The 26,534-nt window shown below is 35.8% G+C and overlaps 3 protein-coding genes across 3 annotated transcripts in view; 2 read left to right on the plus strand and 1 right to left on the minus strand.

Annotated features, from left to right (window-relative positions):
• The first annotated feature begins 962 nt into the window (after positions 1-962).
• Positions 963-7,130, plus strand: LOC134224599 (rRNA N6-adenosine-methyltransferase ZCCHC4). Its single transcript, XM_062704011.1, has 5 exons — positions 963-1,053; positions 1,933-1,954; positions 2,017-2,243; positions 5,630-6,072; positions 6,382-7,130. Exons 2-5 carry the CDS (start codon positions 1,951-1,953, stop codon positions 7,124-7,126), a joined length of 1,419 nt encoding a protein of 472 aa, XP_062559995.1. The 5' UTR covers positions 963-1,053; positions 1,933-1,950; the 3' UTR covers positions 7,127-7,130.
• A 637-nt stretch (positions 7,131-7,767) lies between these two features.
• LOC134227769 (peroxisomal membrane protein PEX13) overlaps positions 7,768-26,534 on the minus strand; it is a 47,788-nt gene continuing 29,021 nt past the window's right edge. The window contains exon 5 of the mRNA XM_062709449.1: positions 7,768-7,975. Within this exon, the coding sequence (XP_062565433.1) occupies positions 7,964-7,975 (12 nt within the window). The 3' untranslated portion in view covers positions 7,768-7,963. The remainder of the gene's footprint in view (positions 7,976-26,534) is intronic.
• Positions 10,836-26,016, plus strand: LOC134224607 (sodium channel protein Nach). Its single transcript, XM_062704019.1, has 11 exons — positions 10,836-10,968; positions 12,754-12,814; positions 12,870-13,002; positions 13,062-13,195; positions 13,255-13,354; positions 13,409-13,501; positions 22,497-22,680; positions 22,766-22,813; positions 25,373-25,463; positions 25,528-25,646; positions 25,717-26,016. Exons 1-11 carry the CDS (start codon positions 10,836-10,838, stop codon positions 25,812-25,814), a joined length of 1,194 nt encoding a protein of 397 aa, XP_062560003.1. The 3' UTR covers positions 25,815-26,016.

Consider the following 26,534-nt stretch of genomic DNA (forward strand, 5'->3'; position numbering starts at 1 on the left):
TTTACAGTAAATTGCTTACATTTCGGCCATCCGGCATGATCATGCACAAAATGTTGATCAAATAGCCTTCAATATACCTTGAACCTCCGGAAAATTTTCCGACGGAATTTGGTCCCCGTGTATTTTAAAGGGGCCGGGATTTTTATTTTCCGTGCCCAAATTCCGAAAACATCGCATATGCAAAAATACATGGGGAAAAACCCGCGGATCAAATTCCCGAGGTGTGAGGCCTCGACCTTAACATCCACCATCACACTATACTAGAAATACTAGAATAAGAGATCGGCAAAGACGCCATCTTGTTTCCAATCGAACCGTCAAAAGCGGTTCCAAATCGACTTGTTTATTTTTTTCCCCCATAAGAGTCAAGCAAAAAGTTCAAGTGATGTCAGCATTATTTCCACGATATCACATCTTTTCATACGTTGCCATTTCGACAGTTTTTCACTCCGCCGGTCTCTGGTTATAGGGTTGCTACACTATACGTGATTCTACGTTCAGTGTGCGATCGTGTCTGCAATACAACCTTCTACTTTGGAAAAAGATATTTTAGTTACTAGATAAAGATTGTCGCTGTCCGGAACCGGAACATCTTTTGCTGACGAGGATAGGGGATCTAAATGTCAATGAAGGAAGAATACATACGCTTTGACAGTTAAGTACCACACATGTTTCGGACAGCAGAACAAAGGGAACCGAAGCGACAATCTTTATCTTGTAACTAAAATATCTTTTAGTTTGTATTTTTTTCTCTGATGACAGCATTCATCCGGCTCTCCTAGCCCATTGACTTGCTAAAAGTTGATCTTGTTCAAGTTTCTTTTCGTTCAAGTGAGTTTAATAAAGGTGTTTAGACCTTCAATTCAAGTGACTTGCTCAAAACACTTGAATTGTCTAAACTTAGCATTAGCGATCCAGCCACTGGGTTGTTTCAGATTAGCGTGCAAAGCATAGCAGAGACACTTCAATGTTATTGTTTTGAATGTTTATGAGTTACTCGTATAGATTGCTCTTATCACCATTCAATACTATTTTGTGATATCAAAGTTTATCTGCGTTTACACGCATAGAAATTTTGTTACGTTGATTCAACAAATTGGTTTGTTGAATTCAACCATAACTGTTTGTTACAATGAAAATCAAAATTTGTAATGTCAACTAACCAATTTTGTTGATGTAGCCATAAACCATGTTTATTTTTACAAATTGTTTTGTTGATATTATATGTCAAAGAAAACCAATATGGCTGCTAACAGCGTACCATAAATTTGTGCATGCCATATCAGTTGCAGTGGGAAAAACGATTTCACTCTAGTGGAAAACAACATGGTTTTTCTAGTGGAAAACAACATAGAAGGAAAAAACCGAAAGTGGAATTAATTCCATATGGATATCGCCATTGTTTTTTTATATGTTGAAGTAAGTATTTCTTTAAAAATAAAGCTAAATATTTAATATTTTTATAAATATAAATGTTCCACCTTTTAGCAAATGTCTCAGATTTATCCCGGTCTATTCTCATCAGACAAATGTAAAAAATATGATTGAGGCCCTATTGAAATGGACGAGGAAATGGATACGCGATCTAAAAAAATCAAGTGTTATTTATAAAAGCATGAACATAGTTTGCAAATAAAAATTGAAAAATAATGCATTGTAAAATATTTGTGTTTTTGTAACTTAACCTCAAATGTAAAGAAAAAATATTGGCAACTCTACAAAATATATAGTGGTTTTAACAAACACGTTTGTTAAACTAATAAAAATATTGTTAAAACGACAAAACGTCAAAATAAAATTAAAAACTATCATGATTGTTAGAACAACAAACATATTGGGTTGAATTCAACAAAAATGTTTGTAAGCCCTGAGATAACAAACATGTTTGTCGATTTTGACCCTTTATTTTGTAGAATTTACAATTTATTTCTGTGCGTTTAGGAATAAACCATGAGTAATTTGTAGAAAAATAAAAAATCTGCATTATAAATTTAAAAAATGTATTAATCTTTTCAGCGCATCTGGAGGTCATTATTGAAGATATTCTCAATAACCCATGCTGCCAACATGGACCAACAGTTCTATTTCACAAAACCGATCAGAACAATGCAACTATTGAAAAATATTACGCTTGCACGGCTAGTCGCGATGGTAAATGTACTTTCAAGCTAAACGCAACAAAATCTGGTACTTGCAATCAAAATAAGAAGACCTCGGAAAAACGTCGTGATGAGTATGATAAAGTAAGTGATGTTTATATCTAAAATGTTTATTCATTTTTTATTGACTTGACTTTTATGTATAGAAAAAAATCCGTGGTAAAAACAGGGGAAACTGGACACACATAATCTCCAGGGACACATGACCCCCCCTGTTTTCTCGAAACCTAATAATATTTTTATACCACTGATATGTGTAAACAGATCCGTTAGACAGATAATTGAATCGGAACGGTCAAATTTGCCATTTCCGTCGACGTTCCGTTATTTTGGGGCTTAACATTTAATGTTAGTTCCTTTAGGGTTTTAGAAAGGTTTTATTATTTAAGCGTTCTCAATTCTTTTTTTCTGCAAAGGTAAAAAGTTTAATAACTTTAAGTATATCCAACCAAAACGTGTCAAAATTTTATTGGACGTAGTTTTATTATTGCAGAAATGAATAAGCTCATCAAATTGATTATTGCTCATTTAACATTGAATGGAGGAGAAAATCAAGATAAATACTCAACATGGACACACTTGATCCCCTACAGTTTGGACACACTTGATCCCGATATTGCATATATTAAGGCGTTTGTTGTATTCCATTGCATTTGCATATTACATTTGTATTGTATTACAGGGAACTTATTGATCTGTTATAATTCTTTTTTGGTTTAAAAGTTAAAAAAGATTTATTTACTTCCTTCAATTTTATCATTCAAGCACACGCGTATTGTGAATTTGTCAATAGCCTTAACTCATTACCTAGAACAAAGTGTAGTTAAACATACTTAACTTTGATTAGTTTTATTAAATGCGAGTAAATTAAATAACATAATGTTCAATCTAAAAATAAATGAAGTTTTGAAAATGCAGTACTGTTAGATCTACTACTCAAGTTTACTTTCACATTTAAATGGGGTAAGATGATTTAGAATCACTATTTTCATCGTATTTTTTTGCAAGTTTTCCTGTCTGTCTTCCTAAAGAATCCTAATCCTACCGCTTCTATTCAGTATTTTAAAAGAAATCGCATTTGTGTACTAATAATATACACGTAAATATAATGTTTCAAGCATGCGTGACAGTACCACATTGATGTATGGAGTCACCAGCCTGGTATGATCACGGTCGTGGTATTGGTAGTAGTCTGGCGACCGCGATGCATCACAGACCTTTTTTGTTGGTTCCGAAATAGGCACTCTGGGATATTTACCACTGGCCATGGGTTTTGAAGTGCGGCTAATTTTTAAAATTAGAAACAGGATAATTAGATTTAAAAACAACAAAGATATATTTAATATTTATGTATCGATCATCCAGTTTTGGTATCATAACTGTATCAGCCACACAGAGAGATCCTCTTGGAAACATCATGGTTGTCGTTATATGACCTCTGCCTTTCAGTGAAGTGGATTGCTAGAATAAATAATCATCAGCATGTCAACTTTGTTGATAGTTGACTATTCGAGAACCAAAATACTTGCCTTACTTAATACCAACAATATTTTAAATTATTGCACGACTGTTTTCACGTTAGATTATAAAAAAAAATGTTAGGATTTGAAAATAAACCAATTTGGCCTTTCATCAGACTTGAAAGAACCTATATATGTTCAGCTCATAAAGGGATCAATTCCCCCCGATATGGAGATCAAGTCTCCCGCATGTTTTGAAAAGGTCAAATTTTCTATCTTTTAGAAAAATCGATTTTTTGATAACTTTCATGAAAAAATGATTTCTTCCAATGATGTTTTTGAAAAACTAATTAAATTGTTTATCAAGTCCACCTAAATCGTATAAATTTAAGCATACACCCAATATTTTTTTTAGACGGTTGGTATTCTTTAATTTCCCGGTTAACCTGATTTTTCACAGCTTTTTAAATACCACCTGAATTTTCTTTGATTTTTTGTGATTTTTTTCATGGGGTTAACTCATAGTTTTATCAACGCTAAAGGTCAGAATCAACTAAAACCCACCCGTGTAAAAAAAGAACCGGGTGTATAACATCGAGAAGCATCCGAAATAAAAAGTGGGGATCATGTGTGTCCAGTTTCCCCTACTATTTAGTAGACTACGCTCTGCTTTTAAAACTACTACGCAATTTCAGTAAATTTTACCATGGTTTCAGAGAAATTCACCATTGTTTCAATTTACGTAATAACATTCCGCCAAAATGACAATTGATTTTTATTGCCCGCATGGTGAAATCAAACGGGTTTGTTATTTGATGAAAATCGTTGGTGAATGCAATAACCCTCGGAATGGTAGTTTCGACCCAAGGAGCTAGACCTAAGGAGATGCATTTCCAATTGTTGGCCATGTGACCTTCGTCACTATTTGTGCTTACATAAAATCGGTAATGGAAATTATCGGATAGTGAACTATTTAGTAAGTTTTATTTCGTTTTGTGTACGATTGGACTCTAGTTCCCGGTCGATGCTAGCATAATGCCGCGGTGTGCAATGAATTTGTGCCAAATCGGAGTGGCGAAAAACAGTGAAGTTTTTATTAGCTTATAATTGTTTCTTAAGGAGCTTACAAAGCGGGCTAAGTAGCTCTTTTGCTATTGATTCTTCAGAGGCGTTTGTGACTAATTGTTGCATTAGAAGTAAATGATTGTAAGATTGAATATTTAATTTCTTTATTCTGTGGCCTAATTGAGGGATAAATTTGTTTTATTCTAGGCGAGTAGCACTGAAATGCTTTATGGAATATTGCTCTCTAGAAGAACACGAAGTATTCTCAGATACGATTCGTGGTATTCCAAATGTTTTATCTAAATATATACCACTAAACAAAAAAGGAAATTTGATTTGAAAAGTTAACGAATTCAACATCACAATCAACATCACGAAGAAAAATAGAGGATACTAATCCAAACGTTTGGCATCGCCAATGTATCGCTAGAGCTACTTGTTCTGTCGGTACATACTTTTAATTACTCAGCCTATAAGAATTCAGATATTCGACGGATGTCAAAAACATTCGCACAGCCAGGACATGGCGCGGTTAGTGGCTGGCCATGCGGTGGTATTTTTTGTAAAAGAGATAAAGGAGGAGGATTAAAACAAAAAGCAATATAACGTGTGAAATTCCTAGAAATAAAGAGAAATAAAGAAAAAAGAAAAAGATTAAAGAAGTTCAAAGATACGAGCAAATAAATAAATGTGTACTGCTCTCCGGTGGAAATAGAGTACGATCTACAAAATAAAAAAACAGTTTGGCCTTTGGTAGAGATGGTAGAGATAGACGAAGAGCCGTGAAAAAAAATAAAGCGATGGAAAATAACACAGGTTGGAGATTTTCGCGCTTGTTAATGTACGACGCCGTACCGTCTATCCAAACTTTTCGCTACCGCCACTTTCTACTAAGTACCTTGTCTTCGACGTATTAATGACTTGGCTGTATTTTGTTACTTGCAGGTACGATTAGCTCCAGTTTCTCAAAAAGTCTACTGCGTTCAATGTCAGCAATTGTTATTACAATCAAATGTGGAAGATCATAAAAGCCATAAACTTCTTGAAAAGCTATCGGATGATATTCTGCGGCAACCAACGAGATTCCTGGCACCACTTAGCGTCGATGGAAACGAGGCACAATACTTTTTCAGTGATTCTACACTAGCATGTATGGAGAACATGCTGAAGCAACTCAATATAACCAAAGTGATTTGTATAGGAGCTCCGAGATTTCATGAGCATTTACTAGTGAATGCAAACATCAAGTCGATATTGCTGGACATTGATAGACGGTTTCATTGGTTTTTTGACATTTCTGAGTATTTATACTATAACATGTTCAACCATTTCTTTTTCGACGGAGAGGAGGCGGAAGATATATTTAAGGAATATTTGAATGTTAATGAGTAAGTAAACCCACTTGTCATAAGAAGAGTTAGTGCTATCCCTTTTGATTGTAACTTTTTCAGATATGTATTTTTTTGTGTCTTTATTAACGAGACTTTCAGCCCAGATAGATATGTATTTCGATCTTAACAGTAATATCGTTTTCAGTGTCCGTACTTGACCCAAGTCGTTTTATGCTACAAAGTTCTAAATTATTTTTATATTTAAATTGAATAAAACATAACCCTGATATTGAGTTATCCATTTTAAGTTATCAATCACTAGAGTAGGATTTAGATTTTTTTTTTAATAATTGTCTATACTTTCAGATCTGCCGATCGACTCTGTATCGTCACTGACCCACCATTTGGATGCCGTACAGAGTTGCTATCATATACTATAAAGCGTATAAACCAAACCTACAATGGTGTGAATAAGGTCATCCAGCAAATATTGCCAACATTCTGGATATTTCCATACTTCATGGAAACATATATCCGAAAAGAAATGCCTTCTATGGAAATGTCCGACTATCATGTCAATTACACCAATCATCGTACCTATCATAGCGGTGAAAAAGGTTTAAAACATGGCTCACCGGTTAGACTGTTTACCAACGTATCGTTAGACAACTTCCAGCTGCCAGCAAAAGAAGGCTATAGATGGTGCGTGGAATGCCAGAAAAGTGTTCATAAAACTAATAAACATTGTCGAATATGCAAAAAATGCCCGTCGAAAAATGGGGCAACTTATAGACACTGTACTAAGTGCAATTGGTGTGTAAAACCAAACTACGCACACTGCACACCATGTGGTCGATGCACTCAGGTGCAGGGACACAAATGTTGGTCATATAGGAAACAGCTGTGCTGTCGTATTTGTATGCACAAAGGACACGGAGAGAGAGATTGTACGTTTTGGCGAGTATTCAAGAACAGAAAATCTGAGAAATCAGGATGCATAGTTTGCGGAAACAAACAACATACCGTTGCTGATTGCGATGAACGAAAACGCATTATCGATGAGAAATACTTCCTTGGAGAATATTATAATGCAATAAACTGCGTTCAATAAATTATCTTCTTTGGTTTTGATTATTTTCTGGTAATATCGTATACACAAATATTAAAATATTTACAATATTTTATCTATTCCTTGCCGATCTACCGTGCGAGAAAGTCTTGAATCTGCGGGTTCTATTTTGCTTTCCCCCCCCTGTGTTGAGTTTTTTTTTTCATATGTGATATTAGTAAGAGTCCTGTGAGAATGCTAAGCTACACATAGAAACCCAGAGACGAATCCAAGTAAAAATAAGAAGAAGACACACGACGGTGTTATCTTTGACAGATCCTACAGCACAGCATAGGGAGATCATTTTAAAATGCTTATAATAAATTCTAGACAAAATGTAATTAAAATCTAATTGATGTACGGTACGGAAAAAGTTTTGAATTACATATCTGGAAGCTAATCTCAATTTTTTGAATATTTTCCAAAAATGTATCTATCATACAGTTCGGAACTTTTTCCGCACCATACATCAATCAGATTTTAATTAAATTTTGTCTAGAATTTATTATAAGCATTTTAAAATGATCTCCCTATGCTGTTCTGTAGGATCTGTCAAAGTTAACACCGTCGTGTGTCTTCTTCTTATTTTTACTTGGATTCGTCTATTAGCGTTGGGCATTCTTTCTGGGCATTGGGCCATTGGGTATCCTTTCTGCACGTGGCGTGCCGTCATCATTGACATCATCTTTTGTATGAATCGATACGAGCTAAAATCATCGCCGTCCCCCGAACAGCAGGCCTCCTGACTTTCAACAAAGCAACAAAGCTGGTCATATTGGTTCATCACCACCATCGCAACCCTAGCCTTCCGCTCGCAGTGTGTGGGCAGCTGCGGTGATTTTAAGTACTTAGCTGCAAATATATTTCATTACCGAACCAATATAGTTCACTCTGGCTGATTACGAGAGACAACACATTAGGGTGTCACAAAAGGGGAGGAGTGTAGTGAAGATGAGGGGTTTTTAAACATATGTTATAAAGCTATATACGTAGACGAAGAATCAGAAGGAATAAATTTTGGCTGTTACGCCCTTTTCACATGTTAGTCTAGATATGATAAAATATGCGATATAACATGTCGAAATACACCATTTTGGCATCTGATTTTTTTTTTAATCTTTAAGTATTAAAGTGATTTTTTAAATAATTATAAGGTTACAAAGAGTAACTATTGCCTGAAAATGATAGGGCCCTCCTTAGCCGTGCGGTAAGATGCGCTGTTACAAAGCAAGATCATGACCATGGTGGTTCGATACGCAATTCTTCACAGTACGACCGTACACGATTTCGCGAAACTTGCCTTGCCTTCTGAATTGCTGGATTCACGCTATCCGGTTCGAAGGACCAAATGTACGAAAAACATCTTTTCGGATAAGAAGGCAAACACTGACAATTTATATCTCCACGCGTCATGTTATAGAAGCACGTGGAATGTTCTGGTACAGCGTAGCTAATTCTAGGCGTGCATGATGATGATGATAATGATGATGATTATGATGTGATGATGATAATGATGATGAGGATGATTATAATGATGGTGATATGTCCATACTCGTCCCGCCTTCTATGCTCTCTCATCGCTGATTGTTGCCGGTGTGCGCTGTGTATGCCGGCGTTGGCACTATTTGCAATCGAGGAGCGTGAGCACTTCGCGCTGCTATCGATGTTGGGCATGAATTCTTTCCCTTTCTTTCTAAACAAGTGTGTTATGTATAAAGCGTGTGAGGGAGATGTACAATTATAGTTATTATGTACTACGTAAAGTTAATGTGCATAATTTTTAGTATTTTTGGCACGAGAAACGCACCAACACGGCTAGGTGGCTTTTTTTTCAAAGATTCGGGTCAACACTGATTTAATAAACTATCCCTAATAAACCATTCAGAGAAGCGTTAGCAAATAAAATATTTCCTGTGTCTAAATGAACTGAATATTTTTCAAATTCATACTCCAATGTATACACATGTAACTATTGACCCTTCGAATCCGTACCGCCCTTCAAAAGATAGACGCAACTTTTTAACGTTTTCCGCTCTGAACCATTTTGTCTAACGCCTGTATTGTAGTTTACGTCGATTTGCGAAATAAATAATTAAACCAAGATTTATGCATTACAATTTTTACTTCAACAGATTCAGCAAAAGCAACTTAAGGCTGTTATACACACCTGCTTACGTTTTGAATATTATCTATGAACGAACACGCAAAATGGTGAAATTATGCAATATAGAGCCTGATTGCATGTTAGCTAATTACACCCATGCGATGGTGCTGGCTAATGCAGTTTTGCACTTCATTAATTATAGTGCAGTATTTATAATCACAACCACCAGAGTTGTATCTCTGATGGGATGATTCTCATGAAATTTGTGAAAAAAAATGAATATTTTCAGAAAAGAATTCGTGAACGTTTGCGTTTAATGTTTATGAAGAGCCCAAATTTATTCCCTTAGTAGTGATACTGCCTTTCTCGCATTCAACGAAGACATCAACCTTTTTATACCGACAAACGTACGGATGCGACAAACACTCGAGGATATTTAATCGTATAACGATTAACGGGGTAACTCAAATATTTAGTATTTTGGCCAATCAATCATCTGTGGCGCGCATCGATTTTGTTCGAGTTGGCTTACTAGGGTCGCGATTTGCTTAAGTCAGTCTTAAGACCTGAGGAAACTTATTTTTGGAGCACACATAGAGCTTTAACGTACAAAAAAGGCTATACCTCATTGCTTTCCATTGAAAATTGGACTATGGATTGGATCAGAAGTTATGGCCAAAATACTAATGGACAGTAAAAATAACTTTTTCGACATTTAACCTACATATGACTTGCTCGCAACAACAGTACTATTGTAGACATTTTCTTTGTGCTTCGATTTTTCAATTTATTCCACAAAATCGACCCGTATACATATTACCGGAAAACGTTTTCTGCATTAGAGATCATTTGACAGCGTTTTAATTGTTCAAATTCATCGATATTTCTTCATAGAGCTTACTTTTCTTCGTCTATGGCTCTACATTCCAACCGGAACTTAGCCTGCTTTTCAACTAAGTATTCTATTAGCATTTCCTCAGTTATTAATTGAAAGCTTTCTATGTCCGCCATTGCATGAGTAGGTATCTTGTGTGGCAAGTACAATGGATACACTATGTGTCCACCCGAAAACATCTTAGACCGGACCAAGAATTGAATTGGCATTTCTACGCTACACAAGGCTAATTGGAGATCCCTTCTTCATAGATACTGAATCCTAAATAAAAATATATTGAACCAAGTTTCTGAAAAAAAAATTACAATTATTTTTTAAAAGGGCTACATCGCTTAATTACGGCCCTGTGAATAGCACGAATAGTGATGAAACAGCCCAAATAAAAAATGATCGTCCAACAAAAACGATACTATTATAAACCATCTCAAATCAAACCATTTTGAAAACAGTAGTGAAGCATGTTAGAAGATTTCATGAAATCTATCATTTATTTCCTCGACAATTGTTCGATCCATGGATTACGATATCTTGGAAGCAGATCTAGCATGATTGGAAAGTATGAATAATTATTATTATTGTCTTTATTTAAGAGACTTGAGTATGAGTAATTTATAACTTGCTTTGGTTTAGTTTGTAATATCTTTAGAGTAATAAATAAATAAATATATTGCAGATCATTTTGGCTTATGATGATAATATGTTCATTTTCATCAATGGCGCTAATCTTGCTGTATACCCTGGAAAGTTTTGATGAAACAGTAAATATTAATATTGAAACATCGTATTTGCGATGGAACAATACATTCCCTGCTACGTCGATCTGCTACACAAAAGGGCGAAGTTTGAGTAAGTTGATTTAACACGATTCAAAATTATTATAATCGAACCTATTTTACTTTTGTCCTATCTCGTGCACTAAGTTACTAAGTGTAGATTCTTTAAATGCTATATGACCACTCCAAAAACAAATTCTTGATAATTTTTTTTTAATTGATTATTAATTAATACATTTCAAGCAGTAAAGATTTCACCACTGGATGAAATGTATCATACAGGAATTAAACAATCGATGAATGTCTGTATGTCTGTAAGTGTACACATTTAGTGACAAACGTTTTAGAAGTTAACATTAACCGAATTTTTACGAAAATTCGGTTCTACTGTTTGCTATTGAAAATTAATCCGATCGTTTACTACGTTTTAGTGTTCGATGGGGATCTTCAAATGAGTACAATGAAGTTGGTCATTACGCGGAGGATACGTTCCGCGTAAATCCCAGAAAAGCGCATAAATAAAAAACTACTTTCCTGACTTAAAAAAAACGCGTAAATTAAAACTTTTTTAAAAATCAGCATACATCCCAACATTCACGTAAATAAAAACCGCGTGATTTTCGAAAAACCACGATCCGCGTAAAAAATCGAGTGACCACCTATCATTATATGCTTCAGTTTTAGTTAATCAACACCACTTAATGGATTGAACAAGATTTTTTTTAATAATTCGGATGTTTATGATTGAGTAGATAACATACTTTTGAGAACTCATGCGATAATTCAATTGCAATAATATTACATTAGCTCAAAATGATATCAACATAAACTATCCAACTATCAGCTATCCAACATTACCGTCGTGCGGGGCTTCTTTTGATTACAGGGGCTACTTTGGATTTTAAATTTTCTGAAAAAATTAAACGAAATAAATACAAAATTTGAAACAGAAAGCTGCCATCCAACTATCAACAATACACCTGAATGGTGATAATGGAAATTTGATAGTAATTTACGTTATAATTCTTGTTTCAAAATGTCCAAAGTAGCCCCCGATTTGTCAAAAGAAGCCCCGCACGACGGTACCCAAAATTTATTATACAGACGCCATTCGATTTTGGCAACATATTTATATTTACGCAATTTTTCTAAAAAAATTTTACGTCGGTTTCGGGGTCTAGCCAATATTTTTACGCAAATTTTGAAATTTAAACGTTTTCCTTAAAAAGAAAATTTTACGCGATGAGAGATATGCAAAAGCGGCCATTGTGAGCCAATCGAGCATTGAGTACTGTCAAAACGTAAGCCAAATGAACGTTGTTATTGTTGCAGATTGAGAGGTATTGAGATTGTTATGAAATAGATTTTAAGAAAAGTTTCATCGAATAAACAATTTCTTTTACTTTCGCGAGTAGTAGTAATCTAGTTATGTATCGTCTTTTGCTCATTTATATTGCACTTTTGCTTTAGTGACAATGCTTATTTAAACACTGTTAGTGGACCGACAAACATATTCCAAATTGTTATCAAATGCAAAGTCATATACAACCATCAACATTTGGTCTGTGGCAAGTGCTGGAAGCGTTTGCTAAACAAAAGTAACAGCGTTGCTAAATCGTCTGGAAAAGTATTTGCATATCTATCATTATAGGATCTCTAGTTTAGGGCTCTAACCAGTTTTTTACATGGACTATGAGATTTACGTGGACAACGTGACACATATTTAAAAAAAATGTGTTACTAAAATCGAATGGTTTTGTTGCCAAAATCGAATATTGCCAAAACCGAATGTTAAATTATTTATTAATATGTCTTTCTGATATTTAATATATTTATTACACATTCAATTTATGTATAGAATCTATTGGAACCTTTTTAGAAGCACATTGGGCAGAAAACAATCTGAGTAAACCTGCAAGGTAAAATTAATTATTTTTATTAGAGCATTCAAATGACTACAACTATTTCTTGTAGGTTTTCCAGTTTTTTACGTCTTGCGCAAAACTATTTGTTCGTCAGTCCCAGTAACAACATTGACGACCGTGGAATGATGTGTAGTGGAATGAATGAAACTTGTAATCTGGATCTGGCAACTATGCAAGAATTGGCAAGTGAAAACTTTCTCATGTCCTAATAATTAACCTTTCAATATTTCTTTTTAATCAGTTTTTCCCCAAATCATGTTCGGAAATTTTCATCGATGTTTGGTTTCTTGGAAAATCATATAGGTGTGAAGACATATTTCAACCATTTTACACAGAAATGGGACCCTGCTATGTATCGAACAGTATTTTCTCTTAGTGGGTAATTTACAATACAATTTCGAATAAAAATTTAACAGAAATTTCTCTGCGTTCAGCAAAATGGATTATGAAAAATTACCATTAAAATACACTTATGAAAATGATAGAAAAACATTCGAATTTCAGTACAAAGAAATAGAGGCAATCAATTTTGTGGTAAATATATAACAAGTTGTTCATATTTCAAATAAAAACAACGTCTTTTTACAGCTGTTTATTCATAGCCCCGAAGAACTTCCGTATTCGTTAATGCCACCATTCAGACTTCGGAAATATGGAGCATTCATGCACTACACATTGAATGTAAGTATTGCAAATTCAGTTGAAATCCAAAAAAGAACTATTGAAAGAAGATTTGTCTAGCGATCAACAAACGATCAAAAAGTAGGGGAACTGTTCCGTTTTCCATCTCACTAAACATAAATTCATCTAATCGCGAAACGAAGAAATACAGCACCAATTTTATCGCTTCTTTTTGCTAACATGTGTGAAAATTTCTTTTCATTTTTTTCATGAGGTGAACATAGGAGCATTGAGATAAAGCTCAAGAGCATTAACGCTACATGGAGTAGAGTGGGGCAAGAGTACGCAATTAGTTTTCAACCGAGCATGTGGCCCTTGTGAAGCAAACTTCTACATATCAAATCAATGTCGACGATTCGTATATGTATACTCTTCCTTTATGTTACCCAGTGAAAAAATAATGAAATTAATTAAATTTGTTTCAGCAGAATTTTTTTTTGCAAGACACCTATAAAACGCACTCTTACGACACCGGTGGGCTAACCCCGAATGGTATCTCCCAACTGACAATCTTTCAATTAATTGCATATTATTCGGCAACTCGGCCGTACGAAAACCATTTTTTTGTTAAATATCTTGGCTGTGCATATGCACAGCATATGTTTCGAAATGGACAAATTGATATGAAATTTGCGAAAAAGAATCCACGTGTCTTGGAGGGACTCGAACCCTCAACCTCCTACTCTCTAGATAGGCGTAATAACCCCTACACAACAAGACCACTTAAAGGTCACGTTTGCGGAAAAGCCATCAGAATCCGAGTACCAACCTCCACCGCGGTTAGCTCTTTTTTGCAAATTGAATATCTTTCGGATGCTTGATTTGCCCAATCTCCACATTTGCTTTACTGTTGTATATCCACAGCCAAGCGAGTGCACATTGTTTATTAAACGAGAGGATCGCACTCCATGGCCCTCAGCAACGGACTGGGCGGGACGGTATAGAATGCGAATTCAATCGCACTCTGCTGTGCCAAAGGCTTGCTTGGCTAAAGCATTTGATGAGTTTGATTGCCTTTACGTAAACGGTCGCGTGTACTCAGACGACTAATGACGGTGAAAGACCGACACTTGATTACAATTAATTGCATATTATTCGGCAACTCGGCCGTACGAAAACCATTTTTTTGTTAAATATCTTGGCTGTGCATATGCACAGCATATGTTTCGAAATGGACAAATTGATATGAAATTTGCGAAAAAGAATCCTCCAAGGTGGAGGTTGGTACTCGGATTCTGATGGCTTTTCCGCAAACGTGACCTTTAAGTGGTCTTGTTGTGTAGGGGTTATCACGCCTATCTAGAGAGTAGGAGGTTGAGGGTTCGAGTCCCTCCAAGACACGTGGATTCTTTTTCGCAAATTTCATATCAATTTGTCCATTTCGAAACATATGCTGTGCATATGCACAGCCAAGATATTTAACAAAAAAATTACAATTTTTCGTTGAACTAACCTTAGTACTATATTTTTATTCAGCAACGTGCAGTATTTTCCTTCAAAGCTAAATTATTCACACAAATTAGGCGTAATTATGAAGCTATTCAGTCAGTCTGGAGTTGTGATCATTTTGTATACGTTTATTCAACTACACCTTCAGCTACATATTTTGAATAATGCAGGGTTGTTACGGAGATCCTGAAATATTTCCCGCGCCAAATCCGCGCCGACTAAAATCAAATCCGCGCCGTTTCCGCGCGACATGAAATCCATTCCGCGTCAAATTCGCGCGAACTGCCTTCTCAAATATACGTGAAATATCAAGTTTAACTGAACATAATCTCTTCAAGTTCGTTTTTATAACATTACTGATATTAAGGCTGTGAACCATTCCACCGATTCGTTTAACTTTTAGTTAAAATTTGACAGTTCGATGGTTATTTCCCGTGGTTAAAAATAACCCTATTCCGGAGCATGGTTAGATTTGACAGTTCGATAGTTAAACTTTGTTCGCTAGAAAATTGGCGCCAAATCCATTTCGTTCCAAATAACTATCAATCTGTCAAAACTCAAATGGGTCGGCTTCGGAATAAAATTTTAACCACGATGGGAAAATAACCATCGGAATGTCAAATTTTAACTAAAAGTTAAACGAATCGGTGGAATGGTTCACATCCTAAATATCATTTTCAACTTCAACTTTACTCAAGTTTGCAACAAATTGAAAATAGGACTAACAAAATCGCAGTTAATATAACAACTTTTCTAGATGGTCCTTTGTACTAAAAGTACTGAAGATTAGTGAACAAGAACTAAACAGCCAAAACTATTTCAATAAGCACCGCTTCTTAGACAAGGATGTTATCAATCATTTAGTAAATTGCGTTCGATCATTTAGTAGTTTGTCTATAACTCATTACAAAAGCTGAATTTCAAAATGTGTTGTGTGGTGGACTTCTAGTGCGAAGGTTTTTCTACAACTCTGCCTAATGGTTCGTTGTAAGAATTCAACTAATAACAGAGTTATGGCGATAGTTGCAGTAACTTAAACTAAATGATTGGATTTTTGTTATCATTTAGTCTAAGTTACTGAAACTACAGCTGTAACTCCGTTACTAGTGGAATTCAAACAACGAACCATTAGGCAGAGTTGTGGAAAAACCTTCGCACTAGAAGTCCACCATACAGCATATTTTAAAATTCAGCTTTTGTAATGAGTTATAAACAAACTACTAAAGGATCGAACGCAAATTACTAAATGACCGATAACATCTTTGTTCTTAGATAAGTTGTTGGTTTGGGCATGTTTTGTTTCATTATTTGCAGTGGATTTCTTGTTGATAGAACTATACGAGATGCATTGATATACAAGGAATGTTCAGGCCAGATTTGATTATAGATAAACTTGGCAAATAATAAAAAATCTGCCGAAACCGCAATTTCTTCTCAAGTAACAAATTATGCAGCTTTGTTGTTATTTTTCGATCACAAGACATACTTACGTTTACATTGGGTACTTAGACCGTACAATTTCGTATTCAAACAAAACTTCTGTAAAACAAATTGTATCAAGAAACAAATAATAAACGTTTCAGCAAAAAATTTCATCGGAAATTTTGTAGAAAAATTAGCCTAAACTCCAGAAACAATTATTCCGGAATTTGTGCGGAAAATCCTTCTTCATTTCTTGTGACAAGTTTGTCCAGGAGTTCATGCAGGAAATTCCGCCAATTAACCCTTTCCTTCCCATGGTAGCTGTAGAGCTCCATCAAATTTTGCACCTTCCTACATTCATCGAATTATTTCAACAACAAAAAGCAGTATTTGGCACAACTTTATGGTTTCATTAGACTGCAAATATAATCAATTTTGTGTAAAAATAGTTAAACTATTGAAAACAATCAAGTAACTATTGATTTACAATCAAAAACTTTTTTTTCGTTTTCCACTAATTTTAGCTATGCCAAATAACTTTTGTTCTAGCATTTATTTATTTATTCCAATCTCCAACATAAAGTTGTATAGATGTTTCTTAGTTATACTAGGTTTTGTATTGTTGACTTATATGCCTCTTTATTAATATTAAAATTAAACACGTGACTTACTTCATTAAACGTGCGGCAGCACATGCTCCATGGCTCATTGTATCCATAGTTTGTACGGTGAGTAGACTCGGCAAGAAGTATGTAATGCCGTAGTTGTCTTCGAGGCACGTTGATGTGTACTTTAGCTAGGAGAAAGCCACAGTCCACATCTCCAGCGAGAATTCCGAACACGAAGAGTCTTTGAAGGAGTTTTCTTCTGGTAGCTAGCGATTGCAGATTTATTAGCATACACCGTTCTTCGTAGGGGGGCAAGCTAGCCGTATTGTTCCAAGGTAGTACCCGGAGGGCGTATCTGATGAAGTTTCGTTGAATCGCTTCCATTCTGTTAATCAATGTTGCATGAAAGGGTGCCCATACAACAACTGCATATTCTAGCAGACTGCGGACGAGAGCACAATACAACGCTTTTAGCGCATATATGTCCTGGAATGCATTCGTGTTTCTTTTCAAAAATCCCAGCATGGCAAACGATTTGGCTGTGATCATGTTGATGTGGTCGTTAAATCTGACTTTAGAGTCAATAATGACTCCCAAGTCTTTAATCGATGAAACTCGTAGTAAACGGCTGTTTCCAATAAAGTAATCAGTCAGCAATGGCTCTCGCAAACGGCTGAATGTTATGGAACTGCATTTAGCAACATTGACTTCCATACCATTTAAAGAGGACCATCGTAGAAGTGTATCAATGTCATTTTGGAGAACGCAGCAATCCAACCTAGTCTCGATTTCACGATATATCTTTAGATCGTCAGCGAATAAAAGCTTAGAGGAGCGAAGACTATTGCACAGGTCATTAACAAACAGAATAAAAATTAACGGTCCTATGTGACTTCCTTGGGGGACGCCTGACGGAATGCCAAAATTCGCTGAATTAACTCCGTTGATGTGAACATATGCAGAGCGGTCTGTCAAATAGGACTGGAACCAAGTCGTTGCCCAGTCAGGAATTCCCATGTGCCTCATCTTATCGATAGCAAAAGAATGTGGAACCTTATCGAAAGCTTTACTGAAGTCCACGTATATGGCATCAACTTGTCGTTTTCTCTCTATGGAGTTGATTACTGTGTTGGCAAAAACCATCAGGTTAGTCGTTGTCGATCGTTTCCGGACAAATCCGTGTTGATATTCGGAGATTATAGGGCGAACCGCTTGGTACACGACTTCGTAAACCATCTTTTCGAACGTTTTCGGGAGGCAACTGAGGATAGAAATCCCACGATAGTTCTCTACATTGTGAGTATTACCGGATTTGTGAATTGCATGATTGCTTCCTATTGAAAACTTTGAAAAAGTTGTGGGAAAGAGAGGTTAACATTTTTAACACCCATTTTTCGTAATTTCAATAGAATTTCAGTTAAAACCTCCGAGAATATCCGCAAAAATTCCTGCAGAAATTCATCATTCGCACACATTTATCTCGAAAATTTCTACGAATTTTCGCGGAAATTATTCTGGAATTTTTTGCCGAAATCCAACTGCTGTTGCAGGAGTCGTTCCAAATTATCTGCGGAAATTTGTCTTAGAACATTTGTGTAAATTCCTCCTTCTTGCAAAAGTTCCCCTGGGAAATTAAGCTGAAATTCTTTGTCATAAATTTAAAAAAAAAAAACCTTAAAGTACAACCTACGGGACATTTTCAGAGACAACATGTGCAAATTTCTTTATTAATTTCTGCGGAAATCCCTTTGGTCATTTATACAGAAATTGATTTATACAGAAATTGATCTTTAGTTAAAATCTAGACGCAATTTATGAAGATTGTTTAAAGAAATTCCTGTGATCATCGTTACAGGAATTTCTGAGGAAATTGCAAAGTGAATTTTTGCGGAAATTTTTCTGGGAATCTGTAAAAATTCTTCCGGAAATACATTCGGAACTTCCTTCAGAAATTCTGTGGATATCGTTTTAGCAATTTCTGCAGACATTCTTTGGTGAATTCCTGTGGATAACCGAGAATTGTTTCGAAAATTCAATATGGCATTGCTGCGATTTTTTTACAGTAATTCCTGTGGTCAGTGCTCCAAGATGTTTTGCAGAAATTCATCCACAAATTTCTTTACAACTTTTCGGTTTTAAAATGCTGCAGAAAACCTCTTCAGGCTGCATAAATATATTTATTAAATTTCTCATAAATTCCTTGTGAAAATTCTTCAGATGGTCTCTTAAATTTTGTGTGAATATTCCTGCGAAAAAAATATGGGAGTTATCTGAAAAAATCGCAAAAAAAATCCTTCTAGAATCACTGCGTTTTTTCAGCAATACCTTTCGAAAATTACATTCCAATGTTTGAACGAATTTCTGCTGAAGTACTTATTTAAATGAGGCATCTGCATCAAATAAAGGAACATTTGTGTATTTCCAATTGTTGAATAAACCCTTATTCGTTTTAGATTAATGCTATGAAAGCAATGTAATTTTCAACACTATATCAGAATTCCTGACGAAATTTTTTTCGAAAAATGATATGATATATCATGCTATGTGGTTCCTTTTACGATAATCAATCAGAAACTGACAAATATCTCGGGTGTTCATGTCCTTCAACAGACATGTTTTGCATGCGTCATGCTTTAGAATGGTAAATATCCGAAAAATAATGTGAGTAACTGACTTCAAACGTAAATTTTGTCTTCAACAACATTTGCTAACGAAAATGAAGCCCATCTAGATAGACATAAAACTAATTTTTAAATAAACATCCTTAGATCCAGCTTTTTATTTGTTAAACTTTCACCTAAAACTAAATCCGTGCGAAGCCCTGAAATCGTTATGTAAATCCGCGCCAAATCCGCGAAAACCGCGAAATCCGCGTAGTCGTAACAACCCTGATAATGTGCTAATTAAGCTTGTAATCATATCTTGTTCAACTTTAATCAGGAATGGTTTTCAAGATCAAATTATAAGATCTGATAATAAAACCCGCTTATACACGGAAACCTTCTGATGACCACTATTATAAGAGTAAGATATGTAATGCTTCTGCGTTTTCAATGTGGCCATCATGAATTTTGATTCGAAAATCAGAAAAGCTCCTATTGAACACCGTCTTAAACTCTCAGCGAAGCAAATATTCTTATGGGGGTAAAAGATTTGACCACATTATGACCAAAAATTGAAGCTTCATTCGAACGTTGAAAATAGGCATAGCGTAGCATTACATAAGGGGAATAAGCATTATTGATGTGTGAATCTTTTTCCACCGATTTTTAAGCGGTTTACTGATAGCAATAAGAGCGCTAATAATGATGATTGGCCACTAGCAATGATGACTGCTGTCATAAATTCGCAATAAGAAATAGGATAAGAAGGATGAAAATTATATAATACCTATATGCAAAATATCAACATTTATCTATCTAGCTAAATTTAAGCGCGACTACGGAAGATCATCCCAGGAAATGCGAAAGGAAAGTTTTGCAGCCCCACTAGACCGTACCACCATACAAGGAAAGGACGTCCGTTGGATTAAATCCGTAAAATCAGTGCATCGATGCCAGATTACATGTGACGCATAGAACAAAAATAGTCAACATGTGATACAACCACGACATGATATGGCTTTGGTTGCCATATTACAGGGCTGATAGCGATAAATGCGGTTCAAAATAGTGACTTAGTGACCAACTATGACGAAAAAAGTGACCAAATAGTGACATTCAGAAGCAGAAAAAGTGACCAAATACTTAGTGACTTTTGTATGAGCTGAGGTGCATTCGTATTGTCACTGTGTAACTCATAGTAGATCGAAAACTAGGGATATCATGTTGCTATCAGAAATCAGGAAAAGACTAAAATTACAAAAGCATGAGGAAAGAGTGCAAGAACGATGTTTTGGATTGGGCTTTCGCTCATTTTTATGTAGTTAGACGAGTAAACATTCGTTTTGGCACGTTTAAAAATTAAGCATGGTTCTTCAGTAAAAAAGCAATAAAATGACTAATCAATTACTAGACAGAGAATTATTTGGAATCACAAAGCTTATGAATCTTTATTAGAACAAATTGTTAGAAAAAAACTTGAAGAATTCAAAATTATGATGACATTTTTAAAATACGATTTTTAATAATTAAAAAAAAACATTGTACTTCCCATTTAATTCCACCACTTGATTGTACCTTGAGAGATTTCGATTTCGTATTTCGACATCAACAGTAAGGTCGTCTTCAGTGGCTCGTACTTGACTCGACTTCCACATCAATTAGTTTTCAATCAGCTTTCGAAAGAAAGTTCGGTTCGGAAGTCCCGACTTCCGAATTCTAATGTGGTGCTACGCCGACAATATCATGCTGTGTAGTTCGTCGTAGACGGGTTAATCAATCATAAACTAAGAAATATCACGGAATTATGTCAAAATTGACGTCAGAAACAATGAAAAATGAAAACAAATGAAGTTCTTACCCTTATAATGCTTGTTAAACGAGTGATCAAGAGTATAATGCATTCAATTATGGCTTGGAAATATCCAAAAAAAATGGGTAAGCATAGACATCAAATGTGGAGTCCCTTCTCAACGACATTTTGCTATCAAAAACAAAAGCCTACGCTCCTTTTTTCATTGAATTTCCACCCAAAACTAAAACCGCACGAAACCTCAAAACCGTTATGTAAATCCGCGAAAACAGCAAACACCGCGAAAATCGCGAAATCCGCGTAGTCGTAACAATCCTGCGCTTTGCCCTTGGAGCAATTTCTAAAACTTTATATATTTAATATAGCTAACAGATTTACATTTGATTTGGTTGATGATAATGGAAGGTACAAATGTTTTTAATTTAAACTTTTTTCTCGCAAACGACGGTGCGAAAATAGTGACTTTAGTGACTATTTTTCGAAAAATAGTGACTTTAGTGACTTTTGGATGCAAATAGTGACTTTTTAGTGACTAGGCTCAAAATAGTGACCAAGTCACTAAAAAGTGACTTGCTACCAGCCCTGCATATTAGTACTAATGACGTAAGCCTATCCATAGCAACAAGATCATATATCCGAGGGGAGGGACATACAAGTATATAGCAAATATAATAAGTTCAATAAAGTTGACAATTTCAGTAAAACAAAGAAATTGGAGAAGTCGGGCGAATTGGTGAATGTAGCAAAAGTACTCTAGCTATTAGTGGATAAGTAGGGAATCGGACCATTTGGGCAGCACCCCCTATTCCCGTTTGCAATGATTTATTGCTCGGACGCATTATAACAGAATTACTTGGGTTCCAATATATGGCTAGGTTTTGTAGATTTCTAGTGATGTAGAAAAAATCACGTCATACGGATACAACGCGACCGAGTTATAAACGTTGCGGACGTGAATATAGAGTGCTGCCAAAATAATCCTCCTGCCGGAGATGAGCCAGCCTCGGGCTGAAAGTCTCCTAAATAAAGACAAAAAAAAAAAAAAAAAAATAATCCTCCTCCCTGTAATGATTATTTTTTTCATATTGTTTATTTACTTCTAGACTATCGAAGTTTACAATCATGTGGATGTCAAAGATGAGCCTATCAACAAAAGAGAATGTCGTTTTCCAAATGAAAATATAACAGCGCGGTTGCCATATAGCTTTACCAATTGTTTTCTTATTAAAAGAATAGAAATGGAACTCGCTCAATGCAACTGCACAATACCAACATCACCGGTTGAATGTAAGTTTTGCCAAAGATATTTTAGGTTCTTAAAAATATTGAATATGTACATAATATACTATTTAAAAAATGGGTATTTCGCCAGACGAATCAAAGTACTGCAATTTCACGGGACTTGGATGTATAGCAAGAGGTAATTGATTCCTACAAAAACATCATAAGCTACTTGTCATAAGACGAGTTTGTACAATTCCATTTAATTCCACCACTTGACTGTATCTTTGACATATACGTATTTCGACCTCAACAGTAAGGCCGTCTACAGTGTCCTTCACTCACTTCACTTGAAGAAAATTATCGTAGCTTATATTTTTTATACTAGGCGTAGGTATTATTTAGATACATTAACTTATTCTACTACAGTGCTTACCTCAACTCGCTTGTTACGTTCAATTCTTAGGTATGATCTTGAAGAGCCAGGAGCTACCATTTCCTTGATCTTTATTCAACAACCGCGTTTGTACCTGTCGGTAGATTTTCAAGCAACATCAAGTTTCCTCGGGGAAGAGGCATTCCTTGAAATTTTAATTTTCGATGTCGTAATTGAATGATTTTCCTGATGTACATGTTCAGCTACCTTAGATTCAAATTCATAATTGAACCCCTTATCAGTTTCCCTCTTAGCCTTTCTTACTTCTGCAATATGTTCTTTGAACCTTATATCTAAAGATCTTTTTGTTTGACCTACATACATCTACTACTTTATCACATTGTGAACAATTGATTTTATAAATCCCCGCCTTATTTAACATTTCTACTCTGTCTTTTGTGGGGCCCAACAAAGTCTTAAGTTGATTGCTTCTGCTGGAGAAAACTAAATCAATGCCGAATTTCATTAGTCGATGCGTAGCTGGTTGGAGATATGTTGATCATAGGGGACTGATACTCTCTTTACCGGTTCATTGATCCGTGTTAGTATTGTCAGTTTGTTTCTCCGTAGGTTCCTTTTCTTCTTGTTGATGATTGCTTGTATTATTCTCTCCTTATATCCGTTGATTTTCGCTGTTTCCAAAATGTATTGAAGCTCTTTCGTTTTTCCTTCCTCACTTAGGTGAATTGGCGGCATCATATGGATCATTATGATGAATGATTCGATGTATATGGATGGACTCTCATGGTGTTGGTGGTCTCGAAGTTTATTGTTGCATTTGTTTCCTTGATTACCAGTAGATCCATGAAAGGTCTAACCTTGCTTTTCCTCCTCGTGGGTGAATTTGATGTCCTTATGCACGTTGTTTATGTTTGTATATACTAACAGACGAAGGGTGCACCGATGGGAAATCCGTTTTTGTGAGAACTATTCATGGCGAACTCGGATGATAGGAACAAGGAGTGCTACCCGAGAAATGATGGAGAAACGTCGACGACATTTACAGCATCATCAACCGGAAGGATCTACCCAGGATTTTCGAAGCGATAAACAATGGAATTAAGTGGAATTGTATAAACTCGTATAATGACAAGTAAATACATTCCACCAAAAGCTCAAAATAATTTTCTTATCATAAGCTAATCGTATCTTTCTTACAATTTTGACACAAAAAACACAGACAAACAGACATAACATTTTTGAAATTCTCATCGTTCACTGATTTGCTGGTCAATTTAAATAATCATTATTTAGCCAATAAATCACTCGTGCCGCGCGCATCGGATTTGCTCGAGTTTGACGTTTGCTCACTACCGCCATCTGGTGCGTGATTTGCCCAACTAAGTGAAAACAACAGATGTGGTTCAATCAAAGGTAATTGCCTATTTCCGGGGATTAAACCACCCGACTTGGACGTTAATTTACAATGTTATGAAAACTCATATGTGAATATGTACGTTATGTAGAAGATATTGATTTGAAAAAATGTATTGGAGGTAACCACTTTCCCTTCTATGGGACTCGAACCCATGACCCTACAGTACGCTAGACTGGTGCTTTAACCAACTAAGCTACGAAGGACCTCCGTCGGCCTTCGCAACCTAGCGGCTACTAAACGAGCTCGAGATTCCCAAATTGGACGCATAGTCAAATCACTCGCAATCCATTTATCAAGCCAATACTTCCACATGTGTATTGTACACGTCCACATTAGAGGAGCGTGAGTATTTAGAATGTCTGGCGGCTATACACATTCTTCATCAGCAACGGTACTGATCAAGTGAGGTTGTGTAAGCTATTTGCCAGTCGGTCGTCAAGCTCAGACCCGACCGCATTGCGTAGGCAAGAGCACGCAACTCAAGTTCAGTTCAATCAAAGGTAATTGCCTATTTCCGGGGATTAAACCACCCGACTTGGACGTTAACAACAGATGTGGTTAGTGTGTAGACGAAGATGAATTTGTTTAGTGAATGTTCAATGTGTTATGTCTCTTTGTCTGTGCAAAAAACATTAATTCAATACCAAATTTTCAAAACGACTTTTCTGCTTTTGTAAACAAAGATTCAAACGTCGATTTGACGAATCTGATAGCTCTCCCACGCAAACCAACACCATCAACAGGTAGCAGAAGCCTTTAACTTCGCATTGATGGTGTTGGTTTGCGTGGGAGTGCTTTCAGATTCGTCAAATCAACGTTTGCATCTTTGTTTAGATCTTAGCAGACAAGTCGTTTTGAAAATTTGGTATTGAATTCTACACAGTCTTCATTTATCTATTGTACCTAACAATCATCTTATATAAGGATATGATCTTATATTGAAGCTAACATACTAGTCGCAGTTAAGGAAACGCTTTTCGGAGACAAGGATTCATGCATTCAGTCGTGCTTAGAAATGGAAATCAACTTGTTGGGGTAATCCAAAGTTTTTATTAATAGTTTTTTTTAATGATGAAGCAGTTTAGGAAAATTATTACAGCGACAACACTTTCAACATGGACGATCTAAATGCACCAGGCCACGTGATGTTGGAAATAATGAACGTACCGACAAGTAGATACGAAAGATCTGTATCACATACTAATTTGGATTTCATAGGTAAAAGATGACATCCATTCAGTGCTGATAAACTTCCTGTATCGTAAACTATTTTTCTTTTATATTTTAGTATCTCTAGGAGGAGTCGGAGGCCTATTTTTTGGAGTATCACTACTAAGCATTGTGGAAATTTTCTATTTTTGGTTACGACGATCATCAATAATTTAACTTTTCGGAACTCGCATAGTCCTGGATCACTGATGCAGTCTCGACTGCGTTTATGAATGATAGGCGCGCTGTTTTTTCTTGCTATAACCACGACCGAAAAAAAAACTCGGCGGTACGAAAATCATTTTTTGTTAAATATCTTGGCTGTGCATACGCAAGCACATGTTTGGAAATGAACAAATTGATATGAAATTTGCCAAAAAAAAAAAACCACGTGTCTTGGAAGATAATGAATCAAATAACAGCTGATTAAACCATATCACAACTGCACAAGATTTTCGCCCGACTAGGGTTTCCTATCACGAAAACTTTTGACAACGGTAGACAGTTCTTAAGTGCAAAATTGCACAAGTGCAAAATCTTATTGCAAGGAGCATGGAAATCCGTTGAACCACTTCACTATACACCTTATTGGTCGCAAGAAAATAGTCTTTTAGAACGCCATCATTAGCTGTGCGGTAAGAGACTATTTTTTGAGACATGGACGTTAAAGGAAGCTGATCGGAGAGCTTTCGGAGTGTTTGAGCGTAAGGTGCTGCGGACAATACTCGGCGGTAAACAGGAGAACGGTATCTGGCGGCGTCGCATGAACCACGAATTGTACTAGGTGTATACAGGGCTGGATATTATTAAGCTTATACAACACGGCAGACTATGGTGGGCTGGTCACGTTGTTCGTATGCCGGAAGAACGTTAAGCGAAGATAATATTTAGTAGAGA

This window comes from Armigeres subalbatus, chromosome 3 (assembly GCF_024139115.2).
Source record: "Armigeres subalbatus isolate Guangzhou_Male chromosome 3, GZ_Asu_2, whole genome shotgun sequence".
NCBI lineage: Eukaryota > Metazoa > Arthropoda > Insecta > Diptera > Culicidae > Armigeres > Armigeres subalbatus.